This window comes from Anastrepha ludens, chromosome 5 (genome assembly GCF_028408465.1).
Source record: "Anastrepha ludens isolate Willacy chromosome 5, idAnaLude1.1, whole genome shotgun sequence".
Taxonomy (NCBI): domain Eukaryota; kingdom Metazoa; phylum Arthropoda; class Insecta; order Diptera; family Tephritidae; genus Anastrepha; species Anastrepha ludens.
The window spans coordinates 33,156,478-33,172,486 of record NC_071501.1 but is presented as its reverse complement, the minus strand read 5'-3'; the positions used below and the strand labels follow the sequence as shown (position 1 = coordinate 33,172,486).

The window sequence follows — 16,009 nt, the reverse complement described above, 5'->3', positions numbered from 1 at the left end:
TCTTTATCTACACCAGTTTAATGCACTTGCAACAGACACCATCAGGATTATATTTGTATGTGTATAAGTAGCACTATACAACTTGGCAAATAGCCACCCTGCAGAGAAAAGTCATACTAGCAGGGCAACATTCTAAGGAATCTTTCAAAAGTCAGGTAGTGATGTCAGTAGTGAATAATTCCTTGAAGGTAGTTTTTTATGATATAATATTTGTTAAATAGATAGATATATAATTTTACTGGATAGAATAACGCGTTAAAATTATTGAAACTTAGTATGAAAATGGTCGATATTTAAGAACAATATATCGCAAACTTCGTGATTTTTTCGGTGAAAATATTTGTCTGAATGAGTCGACAATCTAAGTGTTAGGTCAAGTAGTGCAAGCTGATTTGCCAAAGGTCCCACCTCTAGACCTCTAGGGTCCATTGAATTATCAGTGTTCTGTATTTGGAGTCGAAGACTTCTTATTGTGTAATTCTTAATGCATCTCTTCGTGAGTTTTAGCAAGTTCTTCAATAATATCCTCCAAGGATGAGAAATATGTTGATCCTAAGCACATTTGGCGGGTCATACAAAGGCCAGAGCAGTCGCAAGGCAGGTGTTCCAAAGTACCCCTAGCATTCGTTCCGTTGCTTGTGTTATACTCAACGTTCTCGACTAATCCCATTTTGGCTGCGTCATGTGAGATTAGACAGGGTCCTGTCAGTACACCAACGAATATTTTGCTGCCTTTCCTAGAGAGTGATAAAATAAAGTTTGTAGTTTTTGTATTCCAAGTCCTTAGCATAATTTTGGGAGTTTTGTACGAGGTTGAGTGTTTCCATATCGACCGCGTCTCCAGAGTTAGTTCCTCATTTAGATTCCATTTTTCAGACATATACCCGACCTGCGCAATCTCGGCAAGCGAGTACCTACTTTGGCTTCCTCTCATTCCCTTTCTATTCCTTTGTGTCCTGGCATGCAGTAAATAGTGACCTGCCCATTTCCGCAGAGTTCATTCATTTTGGGTGCAAATCCAATGGTTGATGAACAATTTTCAATACACTGGTTCTCTCGAGAATAAAAAAGGACTGGCAGACCAAAAACTGGTCGTTATCATGAGAATATTTCCGCTGTAGCGTAAATTGTTACTGTACAACCTTCCAAATCGATATCTCTAGCAATTAAGCATTCATGAATCGACTTCTTGGTAGATTCTACCTGTAGATCTTCTCATGGTTGACATTTAAATGATGTAATTTTTTACATATATTTGTTAATTGCCGTATTTTAAATAAAAATAGTGAAACCTGAAAGAATCTAAATTTTTATGTGATTTATTTTAAAATCCACATAATTTTTTTTTGCTCTGGAAAAGTTTCATATGAATGTAAATCTACCATATTGATCGGCAGTTGCACATCTGAGCGGGTGGGGTTGATGAAATATCTTGGAAACAAAAGATTAGTGCAAGACTCCAGGGGAGGACGTGACCTTCTTTTCGCTATATAAGGCTCCAAGATCCTCGTTTCTTTCTAAGCGAACGAAACTGAAAGTCTAGAAATCAATAATTAGACCTTGTGTTTCTTGTGCTTTTGAATCCTTGAAGATACGTAAGGCGGATGAAGAAAAGTTTAACGTATTTGAGCAAAAAATCCTACGCCACATCCTTGAGCCGGTGCGGATAGATCACGTCAACTATCGCCTACGTTACAACGATGAATGCCTAGTTGAGCTAAACGAGTTCCAAATCGTCGACTACATCAAAGTTCAGCACCTTAAGAGGGGAGGATGGGCCCAAATGAAATTGTGAAAAGAGAACTACAATAGTAGTAGAGTTATATGTGCCTTGTAAAAGGGGTCACCCAAGGAAAACCTGGACTGACACAGTTAATGATGATGCCAAGATCTTTGGACTAAAAAATTGGAGGATGGCTGCAAAGGATCGACATTCTTGGTCGAAATTATTGAAGCAGGCCAGGGCTCAATCTGGACTGTGACGCCAACAATTATGATGATTTTAAAGGAACATCTGGGTTCGATGAGCGAGCGAGAATGGAAAGTAGAATTTCAACGCCATGCAACGTTTTGGGCATTTTCGTTCCCCGAGAGAGAAAAAACCATAGGACCTTGCGACGTCTACTACAGCTGCCATGTAAAGGAGCGCAAATTCGGTGTCGGATTTGTTGTGGGAGAGAGACTTCGTCGCCAAGTACTGTCGTTCACTCCGGTGAACGAGCGTCTCGCAATAATCCGCATCAAAGCGCGATTTTTTAACATCTCGCTAATTTGCGCCCACGCCCCGACGGAAGAGAAGGACGATGCGACCAAAGATTCCTTCTATGAGCGCTTGGAACGTTCCTATGAGCGCTGCCCCCGCCACGACATAAAAATCGTGCTTGGCGACTTCAACGCCAGGGTGGGCAAGGAGGGAATTTTTGGTCCCACAGTCGGAAAATTCAGCCTGCACAACGAAACATCCGGTAACGGACAGAGGCTGATCGACTTCGCCGGGGCCCGAAACATGGTAGTCTGCAGCACCAGATTCCAGCATAAAAAGATACACCAAGCTACCTGGCTGTCTCCTGATCGAAAAACGCGAAACCAGATCGATCATGTTGTGATAGATGGAAGACACGCTTCTAGTGTATTAGATGTACGTACGATCCGAGGGCCCAACATCGACTCGGATCATTACCTTGTTGCAGCCAAGCTGCGCACCCGCCTCTGTGCAGCAAAAAACGTACATCTACCTACGCAAAGAATGTTCGACATCGAAAAGCTGCAATCACAACAGACAGCCAGAAGATTCGCCACTCGACTCTCACTCCTGCTCTCGGAGAGCACTGCCCAACAAACCGGCATGCGCGAGCAATGGAGCAACATTTCTCGTTCACTACGTACCGCCGCCGAAGAAGAAATCGGATTCCGGCGAGCCCGAAAAAACAATTGGTACGACGAGGAATGTCATGCTGCCGCAGAAAGAAAGGATGCCGCCTATAGAGCCACGCTGCGATCGGGCGCAACGCGAGCCATGTGGGATCGCTACAGAGAGCTGAAAAAGGAAGAGAGACGTATTATCCGACAGAAGAAACGAGAGGCCGAAATACGTGAGTGCGAGGAGCTTGAGATGCTGGCCAACAGGAACAACGCCCGAAAATTTTACCAGAAAGTTCGGCGGCTTACAGAAGGTTTCAAGACCGGGGCGTTTTCCTGTAAGAACAAAGACGGCGATCTGGTGACTGACGTACAGAGCAATCTTAAATTATGGAGGGAACACTTCTCGAACCTATTAAACAGTGACAGCTGCGCATGTCACCGAGAAAGTGAAGATCCCGATACCCCAATCGTTGACGACGGAATTGTCGTTCCGCTACCCGATCATGACGAGGTGAGAATAGCGATAACGCGGCTAAAGAACAACAAAGCCGCGGGCGCCGACGGACTGCCGGCTGAGCTATTCAAACATGGCGGCGAGGAGCTGGTAAGGTGCATGCATCAGCTTCTATGCAAAATATGGTCGGATGAAAGCATGCCTGCCGATTGGAATTTAAGTGTACTCTGCCCAATCCATAAGAAGGGCGATCCTGCAATTTGTGCCAATTACCGCGGGATTAGTCTTCTAAATATCGCCTATAAGGTTCTAGCGAGCGTATTGTGTGAAAGGCTGAAGCCCACCGTCAACCAACTGATTGGGCCTTATCAGTGTGGCTTCAGACCTGGAAGGTCTACCATCGACCAAATATTCTCAATACGCCAAATCCTGGAAAAGACCCATGAAAGGAGAATCGACACACACCATCTTTTCGTCGACTTCAAAGCTGCATTCGACAGTACGGAAAGGAGTTACCTGTATGCCGCGATGTCTGAATTTGGTATCCCCGCAAAACTAATACGGCTATGTAAGATGACGTTGCTCAACACCAGCAGCGCCGTCAGAATTGGGAAGGACCTCTCCGAGCCGTTTGATACCAAACGAGGTTTCAGACAGGGTGACTCGCTGTCGTGTGACTTCTTTAACCTGATGTTGGAGAGCATCGTACGAGCCGCAGAACTTAATCGCTCAGGCACAATTTTTTATCAGAGCGTACAATTGTTGGCGTATGCCGATGATATTGACATCATCGGCCTTAACAACCGCGCTGTTAGTTTTGCCTTCTCCAAACTGGACAAAGAGGCAAAGCGAATGGGTCTGGTGGTGAACGAGGACAAAACGAAGTACCTCCTGTCTTCAAACAAACAGTCGGCGCACTCGCGTATCGGCACCCACGTCACTGTAGACAGTTATAATTTCGAGGTTGTAGAAGACTTCGTCTATTTAGGAACCAGCATTAACACCGATAACAATGTCAGCCTTGAAATCCAACGTAGAATCTCTCTTGCCAACAAGTGCTACTTTGGACTAAGTAGGCAACTGAGCAGTAAAGTCCTCTCTCGACGAACAAAACTAACACTCTACAAGACTCTCATCATGCCCGTCCTAACGTATGGCGCAGAAGCGTGGACGATGACAACATCCGATGAAGCGACGCTTGGAGTGTTCGAGAGAAAGATTCTGCGTAAGATTTTTGGACCTTTGCACGTTGGCAATGGCGAATATCGCAGACGATGGAACGATGAGCTGTATGAGCTTTACGACGACATAGACATAGCGCAGCGAATAAAGATCCAGCGGCTACGTTGGCTGGGTCTTGTCATCCGAATGGATACAAACGCTCCGGCTTTGAAAGTATTCGATGCGGTACCAGCTGGTGGTAGCAGAGGAAGGGGGCGGCCTCCTCTGCGTTGGAAAGATCAGGTGGAGAAGGACTTGGCTTCACTTGGTGTGTCCAACTGGCGCCGGTTAGCACGAGAAAGAAACGACTGGCGCGCTTTGTTAATCTCGGCCAAAATCGCGTAAGCGGTTATCGCGCCAATTAAGAAGAAGAAGAAGAGAGAGAAAAAAGATATAACGTAGAGGAAAAAGAGAGAGAGAGCTACACCTTATATATATAGATACACTTTAGGCTATTTTTCCTGAGTTTTTCCCTGTGGGTGCTAATTTCTAGTGCGGAATAACACTGCCTACTTTTTGGCGCTTGTTTGTTGGTGCAAACTTGTAAGAAATATATTTTTGGTGCCTACTTTTTGGCGTTATGTTTCCTTGGCGCCTACTGTTTGGGGCGTTTTTTGGTCCCAATGTTCTTGGCGTTTTTTTTCGTGCCTACTCTTTGACGCTTATTTTTGTTTCCTGGCTAGTGCTTGTGCGTACGATAAAGTGCTATCCATTCCGACGTCGGATTTAATGGTAGTGCCTTGCGGTAATTTGTGCCGTTGCTGCGGTCCTGGAATCGCTGCGTTTGTGGGGGTGATAAACGCTAGGAGTAGTACGCGTTGTTACCATGGTTTGTGTCCGACGTTTACCTACACCGGTCGACCCTTCTCCGTTTCTTGTAAATTTTGTTTATTTGTATTCTCTGCAAATGTTGTGAATTTATTCTCTCTCTCTCTCTCATTCTCTCTGGTCTTTCCCTCTTTCTTTGTATGCCTTTTCAAGTTTCACTTCTGTTATGTGCACGGACTTTTTTTTTAGATTTTAACTTGTCTGAAACTGATTATTTTCGAAACATATTTCATTGAAATTTTTTCTTCCTGCTCTTAGCAAAACACGAATAAACTGCTAAGATTCTGCATCATTTTTAACCTTGCATTGCGTGGCAATTAGCAGCCTACTTAAATTACCTAAACTGTGGATCGATTTCTGGTCTGCGTGCGATCTACAGGATAAGCCAAGTCCAACCCAACCTAATCTAGAATTTTCTTGGCTAGTATGAATTGGTATTCTAACTGGTACTTTCCGATACAAGGCCGGATAAGTAAAATTTCGTCGTTTATGGCCGCATTAAAAATATAATTTTGAGGTCCATTTTTTTGCGTAAAATTCAAAACTTGATTTAAAATATTTTGGATTGACCAATTTTGGTCAAATGTGGAAAGTTTTGTTGCATAATTTGTTGTTTAAAGAGAGCTTCATAATATCTCCTTCATAAAAGCCTTGATCCTTATTGGCGAAAAACTCTAGAAATCGATTTTCAGAATCTTCTCTTGATACCAATTTCTTATCACTCAGGAAGTTTTGTAATGAGAGGAAAAGATGGTAATCGCTTGGTGCCGAGTACGGACTATATATTGAATGCATTCGAGTTTTCCAACCAAGCTCTCGTATTATTTGGCGAGTCTCTACAGTCGTGTATGGCCTCGCTTTGTCCTGATGGAACACAACACCACTTCTGTTGTCCAAATCTGGCCGTTTCTGGTTAAATGCTAGCTTCAAACGGTTCAGTTGTTGACAGTGGAGATCTGCATTTAGTGCTTGGCCGTACGGAAGCAACTGATATTAAATGATTCCTTTCAAGTCCCACCAAGTACATAATAGAATCTTCCTGGCCGTTAGTCCTGTTTTGGCCACCGTTTGAGCTGCTTCATCACGCTTTGATCAGTATTGGTTTCGCCCAATATTGCCGTATGTGATATTTAGTACCACTAACTAACCAAGGAAAAAAGATAGAACACGAACAAGTTGCGGTGAAAAGTGAACTGGTCGTATTCTAGTTCACCACTGCTATTTTTACCAGCAGGGTAACTTGGCAAATAGCCAAGTTGTTTACACAAATACACACACGTACATATGGATGCAAGCAAACTAACTAAATGGTGGTGCACTTATACACTTATGTGCTTATGTACTTAAATAAATCGTTCATATTCTTACTAAATTTTCATCAGATGTTTTCATTACATTTCATTGAAAATTGTTTTCATTTTATTGCAGGTGAACGTTTTGTGCCCGAAACCTTTGAGACTGGCTACAAAATAACGATGCGATTAACCATAAACGATGTTGACATACTGGATTTCGGCTCATATCGTTGTGTGGCAAAGAATTCGCTGGGCGACACAGATGGCACAATTAAACTCTATCGTAAGTGAACGATGAATGTAATAAACTAACAAATGTGTTTACATATACAAGTACTCGTAAAATCACACATATACATACATGCATACATACATACAGGCATACATACATACATAAATACATACATACAAACACACATATATACACTCATACATATACTCGTGTATGCGCACGGTTGAGGAATTTTAGATCTCGTGGCATTTGTTCGAGGCGAAAGTTGGTTGACGTGTGAGTGTTTATTTAAAATATACTCGTATAATAAAATGCTGTCAATTTAGGTTGAGTGCCGGCAAGCATACTCGTACATACAAGCCTACCCGTTCGTGGCAGCTGGCGCAGATTGGGCATTGTGAATTTACAAAATTTGGGTTTCGCCACATTGGGCCAGTTCAGAAATTGTAAGTGTTTAGGTTCAGCTTCAACTTTATTAGTACTTTAACATGATTAGTTCAAGCTCATGAGTGGCTTGTGAGTGAAAAGATAAAAGTACTATTTGTGGGTACAACGTTGACTTAATTAATATTAGCTAATAAAAGCTGCTGCTAGAAATTTGATAAGTAAACGAATAGGATGTTTTTGCGGTAATGGTGTCGCCATTTGTGTTAGTGTGCTTCCTTATGGAAAATAGGGTAAATACATATTTCTTTACACAGGGAATTAAAATACAACAACTAACTACATATAGAAGAAAAAGAAATTTGAAGTTATTTACATGTGTATTTTTTTCTATTTTTTTTTTATTATTAACCCTAGAAAACTAAACCCCACCTCTGAGGTGCAAAGATTGTCATTTTTACGTATTTTATTATGATTGAATGCAAGTGGCAGCACGAGCTTTCAAACCATTATAGTTGTCTCTTGTGTGAGTTTGTCGTCGAACGTTCATTGCACAAAGTTTTTTTGTTACGGAGATATATTAATTCGTGTTGCCTGAGAGGCGAGGTTTAGTATTAAAGGTATTTTTCTGACTACATATTATTTGTAAATATTTCCTTTTTTTTTGCGACAGTAGCTATAATGTTAATGGCTTTTTCGTTTAGAGATGTGTACTTCTGACTCCCAAATAGAAAAATGGCTGGAGGAGCTGTCGCTAAATGGAAGCGAAATAGAGGACAATTTAGAAAAGGATTTCGATTCAGACGATAGTCTAATTGATCCAAACTTTCAAACTGAATCTGAAGATGAAGTTGAAAATAAAATTTTAGGCAATCAAGAATTGACTCCTGTTGCAGTTTCACCTCTAGACGTACCACAAAGTAATGACCAACCTAATGACTCTTTAATAATCAAGCCTTCCGAAGCTATTGTAAGAGGTAAGAACAATTTCATTTGGTCGACTGAACCGTCTTCTACAAAACGAGGCTCAAGTAGAACTCCAGCGAGGAATATTGTTCATATTTTACCGGGATCAAAGAGAGAATTTAGGGATGTTACAAAGCCTTTTGATTGTTTTGAAAAATTTTTCACACCAAATATAATTGAAGAAATTCATCTTCATACCAACGAAGACATTACAAAAAACAAACCACAACCACATCATTAACTAGAACAGAAGAACTTCGTGCTCTCCTTGGAATTTTGGTTTTAAGTGGTGCGCTAAAGAACAACCATTTGTCAACTAAAGAGCTTTTTGATCCTTTGCTCTGCTGATCTAAAAATGTTGCTACAATGAGTATGGAACTTTTCAGATTTCTTATAAATTGCCTTCATTTTGATGATCGGAACACACAAGAAAAAAGAAGAGAGGCCGATAAATTTGCTCCCATTAGAAACATATGGGAGATTTTTATTCAGCAATGTAGAGATAACTTTAAACCGGGGTCATATGTGACAATAGACAAACAGCTACTAGCATTTAGACATCGATGTCCATTCCGAATGTACATACCAAACAAACCAGCTACATACGGAATAAAAATTGTGTTAGTCTGCGATGTCAGAACTAAATATATGTTTGATGCTTCACCATATTTGGGAAAAAATTTTAATACAGTAGCTGGCAAACCGTTAGGTTCTTATTATTGTAAGCTTCTCACTAGAACTATACATGGAACAAATAGAAACATGACTGTAGACAATTGGTTCACTTCCATACCATTAGCAGAACAGCTATTAGCGGATCCTTATAAGTTAACTTTAATTGGAACAATCAAAACTAACAAAAACTAAATTCCAGATGAGTTCAAGCATAATACTATTGGAACATCGTATTGGAACATCCATGTTCGGTTTCCATGATAAGTTAAGTCTTGTTAGCTATAAAGCAAAGCCTCATAAAACTGTTTTTTAATACCAACTATGCACGACGAGCCCACACTTAACTCACTATCAAAAAAACCTGTAATTATTGAATCCTATAATGCAACAAAAGGTGCTGTTGACACTTTTGATCAGATGTGTTGTCATGCCAGCTGCAGCCGTAAAACCAGGCGTTGGCCATTATGTATGTTTTACGGTATGATAAATATGGCAGTATTGAATAGTAATATTCTCTATGTTTCAAACTGTGACCAAAAACAAATAAAGCCAATGAGCAGAAGGGATTTCATGAAGGATCTTAGTAAGGATTTGTGCTGTGACTGGCTCTCAATGAGACTTCAAGAAAGACCATCTATGCAAAAACGAGTTCGTGAAGCAATAACCGACTCCATTCATAGCTCCGAAGAGCAGCTAGGAAACTCTGAACCACAAATAAAGAAAGTGAAAAGATCAATGTGCAATTACTGTACATCAAGCAAGAAACGTATGAGTGTTTATTATTGTTTTTATTTATACATGTTGTTTATTATTATACATGTGATATAAGAAAAAAGGTCTGAATTAATTTTTATGTACAAAACAAAATATTAATAATATATTTTAAATTCTTTATTTTTATGAAACTTAGTACAAATAGCTATAAGAAAAATGTGAATTTTATGTTTTTATTTTAAAGAAAAAAAAATTATTAAATTTTTCTAAATGATATCCTTGCAAAAAAAAAATTTAAGTGTTAATTTAGTAAGCACATATTTGGCTTATAAAAACAATTTGATGAAATATTTATTTTATATAATAGTTAAATACTCCAACTCTCAAAAAATCGAATGTTTTTCAATACAAAAACTTAACAAAAATTAGAGAAGAATTTTGTTTTTTAAAAAGTAGCCTGATAGGCGAGCTTTAGTTCTAAGCGTTTAAAAAAAAGGTTTAGTTTTCACGTTACTAGCGCTGCAGCTCAATCAACTCGAGCCGTATTAAGCAACGAAGAAACGAAAAGATAAAGATATGCCGTAGACATTCACTGCGATACAAAAGTACAGAACAGGAACTTATTAACAATGTTGACTATTTATTTGTCTTCAGTTCATTTGACTTATTTTTTTACGAACACGAAGTGTATTCTCCTACAAACCCATTTAAATCCAAGTTTTAAACTTTTTGCAAATTGGAAAATTTTTAAGAAATATTCACCATAACACTAAACTTTTTTATTAGAATCGAAAGGCAAATTTCAAACTCAAACCGGCAGTTTAATAGTCAATTGAATGCCGGTTTGAGTATACAAGTTTCAAGTAGCTCAACAATGGCGTTTATTTTGAACATTTTTTTTTTGCTGGCGGTCTCCTCTATATTCTCCATATAACAAATGCTCGAAATTATCATGGTAACTCGAATTTACAAAATTGGAGTTTTGTTAAGGTTTCAGAAACGCCAAATTTAGCCTATTTTTGTCGCAGGATCCCTGAAATTGTAAGTGTCGTTAGCGTCACTAATGTGAACAAAACAAAAAGATTTATTGAAAAATTATAATATAAATTCCTCAACAGTCCTCTATAGCCGCCGCCGTAGCCGTGACTACCATTCGGAATTTACAGAGAGAACGTAGGTTCGAATCTCGGTGAAACACCAAAGTTAAGAAAAACATTTTTCTAATAACGATCGCCCCTCGGCAGGCAATGGCAAACCTCCGAGTGTATTTCTGCCTTGAAAAAGCTCCTCACAAAAACATAAAAAATGTCTGCCGTTCGGAGTCGTCTTGAAACTGTAGGGCCCTCCATTTGTGGAACAACATCAAGGCACATACCACAAATAGGAGGAGCAGTTCGGCCAAATACCCAAAAAGGGTGTACGCGCCAATTATATATATATGTATATACATATAATATAAATTTATAAAAGTTTTGATTTATTAAATCGATCTAACTTCGAAACGGATTATATCGGCGCTACATAGTTAACGTCTCTCAAGAGTCTCTTATTATGCAGATTATCATAATTTTGAGCGATGGAAATCTTTATTTTAACCTTTACGTGGTCCACTGCTTCTTGTTTTTCTTTTTTTGCCTGCTCGTTTTCGAACGTAAGCGGTCATACAACTCAAGTTTCATTACAATTCAATTACAATTTACAATTTAATATTTCTAATATTGTTTGTGATTTCGCTAAAAACTTCTCTGTCTCTTGCCTCGTTCCACAACTCTCTGTTGTTTCCTCTGCTTGTCCAGTGTCTAATAAAAGGTCTTCCAATAACAGGTGTTATTTAGATTAGATTAGAGATGATTAACGATTTTTTATGGCCGGAATTGGACGGTATCGATCAGGAAAACGTTTATTTTCAACAAGACGGCGCTGCGTGCCACACAAGCAACGCCACCATTGATCTTTTACTGGAAAAGTTTCCGGACCGTGTTATCTCACGAAGAGGTGATCACAATTGGCCACCGAGATCTTGTGATTTAACACATTCTGACTTTTTTCTTTCATGGCCACGAGAAAGAGAAGGTCTACGCCAACAGCCCAGGGGCGATTCAAGGCTTCAAAGATGGAATTCGTGCGGCTATCGAGGACATAGGGCAGCCACTTTGCAATTCGGTTATGGAAAATTTCATGAAAAAGATATTGTCTTGCATGCGTGGTCGTGGTGGTCATTTGTCTGATGTTATTTTTCACTATTAACGGCATTCCTTCCTCTTCATAATGAAATAAACATCCGATCATTTATATTAAAAAATAGCATTTTTCTTTGAATATCAAAATAACACCTCTTATTAGATAACCTTAAATTACGCTACCATAATATTTGTTTTTTTTTTCAATAATTTGTATTTCACGTTCCAGGATGGGTTGCAACATTTTGTACTTGTGATTTCGTAGAATATACCCTAAGTAAGCTGTCTTTCTTCGCTTCAGCGCCGTGTGAAGCTATGTACCTCCGGCTTATTCGGAGAAGAACTTCACTGTTAGAAATGTGAAATGAAATTTTCAGCATTCGCCGGTATATCCACATACCAAAGACTTCTAATAGGACTATGAATAAGTTCGTGCGGTTTTACAACAGATGGCGTAACTTGATTATTATTCCATCGATCCACATTTCCAAACATTCATTGGAGAGCTACTGTCGTAAGGCACAAACGTCAGTATAAGTTTTTTATTTGAAGCGTAAACAACAATATTTTTACCACACTTGAAAATGTCGAATTTCGTGCCAAATAATGTGTTTTTGCGGGGAATTCTTCTTCATTATTTTAATATGAAGAAAAAAGCAGCCGAAAGTCGTCGTATCTTGGTGGAAGTTTATGGTGAGCATGCTCTATCTGAGCGAACGTGCCAGAAGTGGTTTGCACGCTTTAAAAGTGGTGATTTTGGCTTGGAAGACGAAGAACGCGAGGGTGCGCCGCCAAAGTTCATGGATACCGAATTGGAGGAATTGCTCGATCAAGATCCGGCTCAAACGCAAGAAGAGGTTGCAAAAACTTTGGGAGTTGATCAATCAACCATTTCCAAACGTTTAAAAGCCATGGGAATGATCCGAAAGGTAGGCCATTGGGTGCCGTATGAATTGAAGCCAAGAGACGTTGAACGCCGTTTTATGGCATGCGAACAACTGCTTCAACGGCACAAAAGAAAGGGTTTTTTGCATCGAATTGTGACTGGCGATGAAAAGTGGGTCCATTACGACAATCCAAAACGTCGGGCAACGTATGGATACCCTGGCCATGCTTCAACATCGACGTCGGCGCAGAATATTCATGGCCTGAAGGTTATGCTGTGTATCTGGTGGGACCAGCTGGGTGTTGTGTATTATGAGCTACTGAAACCGAATGAAACGATTACGGGGGATGTCTACCGACGACAATTGATGCGTTTGAGCCGAGCACTGCGAGAAAAAAGGCCGCAATACGCCGATAGACACGACAAAGTTATTTTGCAACATGACAATGCTCGGCCACATGTTGCACAAGTGGTCAAAACATACTTAGAAACGCTCAAATGGGATGTCCTACCCCACCCGCCGTATAGTCCAGACCTTGCGCCATCCGATTACTATCTCTTCCGATCGATGCAACATGGCCTGGCTGACCAGCACTTCCGTAATTACGATGAAGTCAAAAAATGGATCGATTCGTGGATTGCGGCAAAACCGACCGAATTTTTCACAAAGGGAATCCATGAATTGCCAGAAAGATGGGAAAAAGTAGTAGTAAGCGATGGACAATATTTTGAATATTAAATTTGTAACCATTTTACGTCAATAAAGTTTCAAATTTCGAAAAAACCCCGCACGAACTTATTCATAGTCCTATTATAATGTTCATGCCCGTAGCCACTTTAAGGGTCCATATCTCCATGGCATACAAAAGTGCTGACCATGCGTAGCATTTATTAATTTGGTGACTGCAGACCACTTTCTTATAGTTACAGAATGCTTATCTTGCCATTTCCATTCGAGTCTTACTTTCTTTAGTGCAGCTTCAGTTCTCATTAATCCAACTTCCGAGGTATCTGAATTTGGATACTCTTCCTGTGATAGACTCACATCGATAAGATTAAGTTATTGTAAATATTTTTTCTACATACCACCATGAACTTAGTTTTGGTGACATTGGCTTTGTAGGTCATTTATATTGTCGGCAACGAGTGTCGTTCCATCAGCAATTCTTGAGCATTATGAAGTGCATCCTGGGAAATTACTTCAGAGTAAATAGCGAATTAAAGGGGTGACAATTCGCACTCCTGTTTAAAGAGTTTCAATATTTCAATTTCGTTTGTATTTTCGTTATTTAATCTCACCTCTGCGTTTTGCTGCCAATATAGTTTTCGTATACAGAGCAACTCCTCATCAAAGGCTTTCACATAATCTATAAAGCAAATGAAAGCGTCTTTTTGCATATCTTTGTAGTTTTGAATGAGAACATGAACACATAGGAGGGCTTCGCGTGGTCTCAATCAATTTCTAAAGCCGAATTGGGAGTCTCCGGTGGCTTCCTAGTACTTGGCATATATCCGACCACAAAAATAAAAAAAATAAGAAATGTTAAGGAATGAAAAAAAACAGATTTCATCCAATTTCGCCGGAACTGTCCAGTAGAGTGGGCTGAAAAAAACATTTTTTTTGGATCGAATTCTAATAGTGCGGAAAAGTTGCACTGTTAGACTAATAAAGTGTGTGCCGAATTTCAGCCCAATCGAAAGATATCTTCTGTCGCTATCAGAGGCCTCAAATTTTGAAATTTCAGTTGATATTTGAAAAATTTTATTTTTCATGATATTTCTTTTCTCTATGCAAACATTGCGGAGCACATTTCATACCAAAAATAAGCATTATAAACTAATTAAACATAAATTTATCCAAGATTGAGCACCTGTACACTATAAAATAATAATAAAACGTTATTGATTGCGCAGCTTTTTGCCTACTTTTTATTGCGAAAATACGAGTACATATATATTTTTGTAGCCCAGAACAAACCTCGTAGAGGTTACTGCACTTTGGGTTCCCCGTTTTTTTTTTTTCTTAATTTTTTTTATATTTTTTAATTTTTATAATTTTTTTATTTTATTCAATTTTTTTAACAGATTTTGTTTATTTTTTTCATGTTTTGTAATATTGTAAAAAAATAATAAAATAAAACGTATTTCAAGAAAACACTGCGGTTTTTAAACTTAAAGCAATAGTTCATTTCATATTTATCAAATCAGAGGGAGTAATGTACTTTGTTGTCAAACTGAGGCATAGTTTGATGAGAGGCTAAAGTACACCGAATGAATCCATTCCGTGCGTCACTTCCGCATACTTGAGGCGATGCTTCAGTAACGAGTTTCACCACAGAACTTTTTACTCGTAATTTGCTTGGTCATCTCATCGCGGCGTCGTTGTCTTTAGTTTCTTTGTTTCAGGTATGTCCACTATTTCGATACGGTCTATACGAGCACCTCTTTGGTCTGACAGAAAAGATTGCTCTTTTTGAGGAACTTTTTGTTGTTGTAAAATCTTGACAAAAAAAAATTCGTTTTTCGGCCCACTCTACTGCCCAGTTAAAATGATTAAAAACTTCTACAAGGGGATTGAGATAATTTTCAGCTATTAGTTTTAGAAGTTCTGCAGGTATCTCGTCTGTTGCTGTGGCTTTTTTGTCTTTGTAATATTTCATGGCTTTTTTTTATTTCTTCTAATCCATTGGCAGGCCGAAAATGTTAGTATTGGTGGATGTTGTATGCAATTTTCGATTGCCCTGGAACAATTTACGTACATATTCTTCCCATATATGTTTCTTTTCCCGTGTTTGAGATGCTTTTTCACCATTTTCATTCAGCAATAGTGACATCGTGTTTTTTTTTTGCGATAAACGCCACATGATTCTTTCAGCTTTTTCTGGATGTTGAAGTTATCACGCAATTTTTCTTTTATTTATTATGAAGTGAAACTTCTGAGGCGTCAATGGACGAGTGAGAATGGAGAGTAAAATTTCAAGGCTATGCAACGTTTTGGGCATTTTCGTTCCGCGAGAGAGAAAAAAGATATAATGTAGACGAAAAGTAGAGAGAGAGCTATACCTTATATATATCTTAAATACCCTTTCGGCTATTTTGCCTGAGTTTTTCCTTGTGGTATCTATTTTCTAGTGAGAAATAACACTGCCTGCTTTTTGGGGCTTGTTTGTTGGTGCAAACTTGTGGGAAATATATTTTTGGTGCCTACTTTCTTTTTGGCGCTATATTTCCTTGGTGCCTACTCTTTGACCCTTATTTCCGTTTCCTGGCTAATGCTTGTGCGTACTATAAAGTGCTATCCATTCCGGCGTC

General features: G+C 39.1%; 1 protein-coding gene across 1 annotated transcript in view; it reads left to right on the top strand.

Annotated features, from left to right (window-relative positions):
• LOC128865231 (opioid-binding protein/cell adhesion molecule homolog) overlaps nucleotides 1-16,009 on the top strand; it is a 283,912-nt gene that overhangs the window by 223,747 nt on the left and 44,156 nt on the right. The window contains exon 7 of the mRNA XM_054105356.1: nucleotides 6,794-6,943. Within this exon, the coding sequence (XP_053961331.1) occupies nucleotides 6,794-6,943 (150 nt within the window). The remainder of the gene's footprint in view (nucleotides 1-6,793; nucleotides 6,944-16,009) is intronic.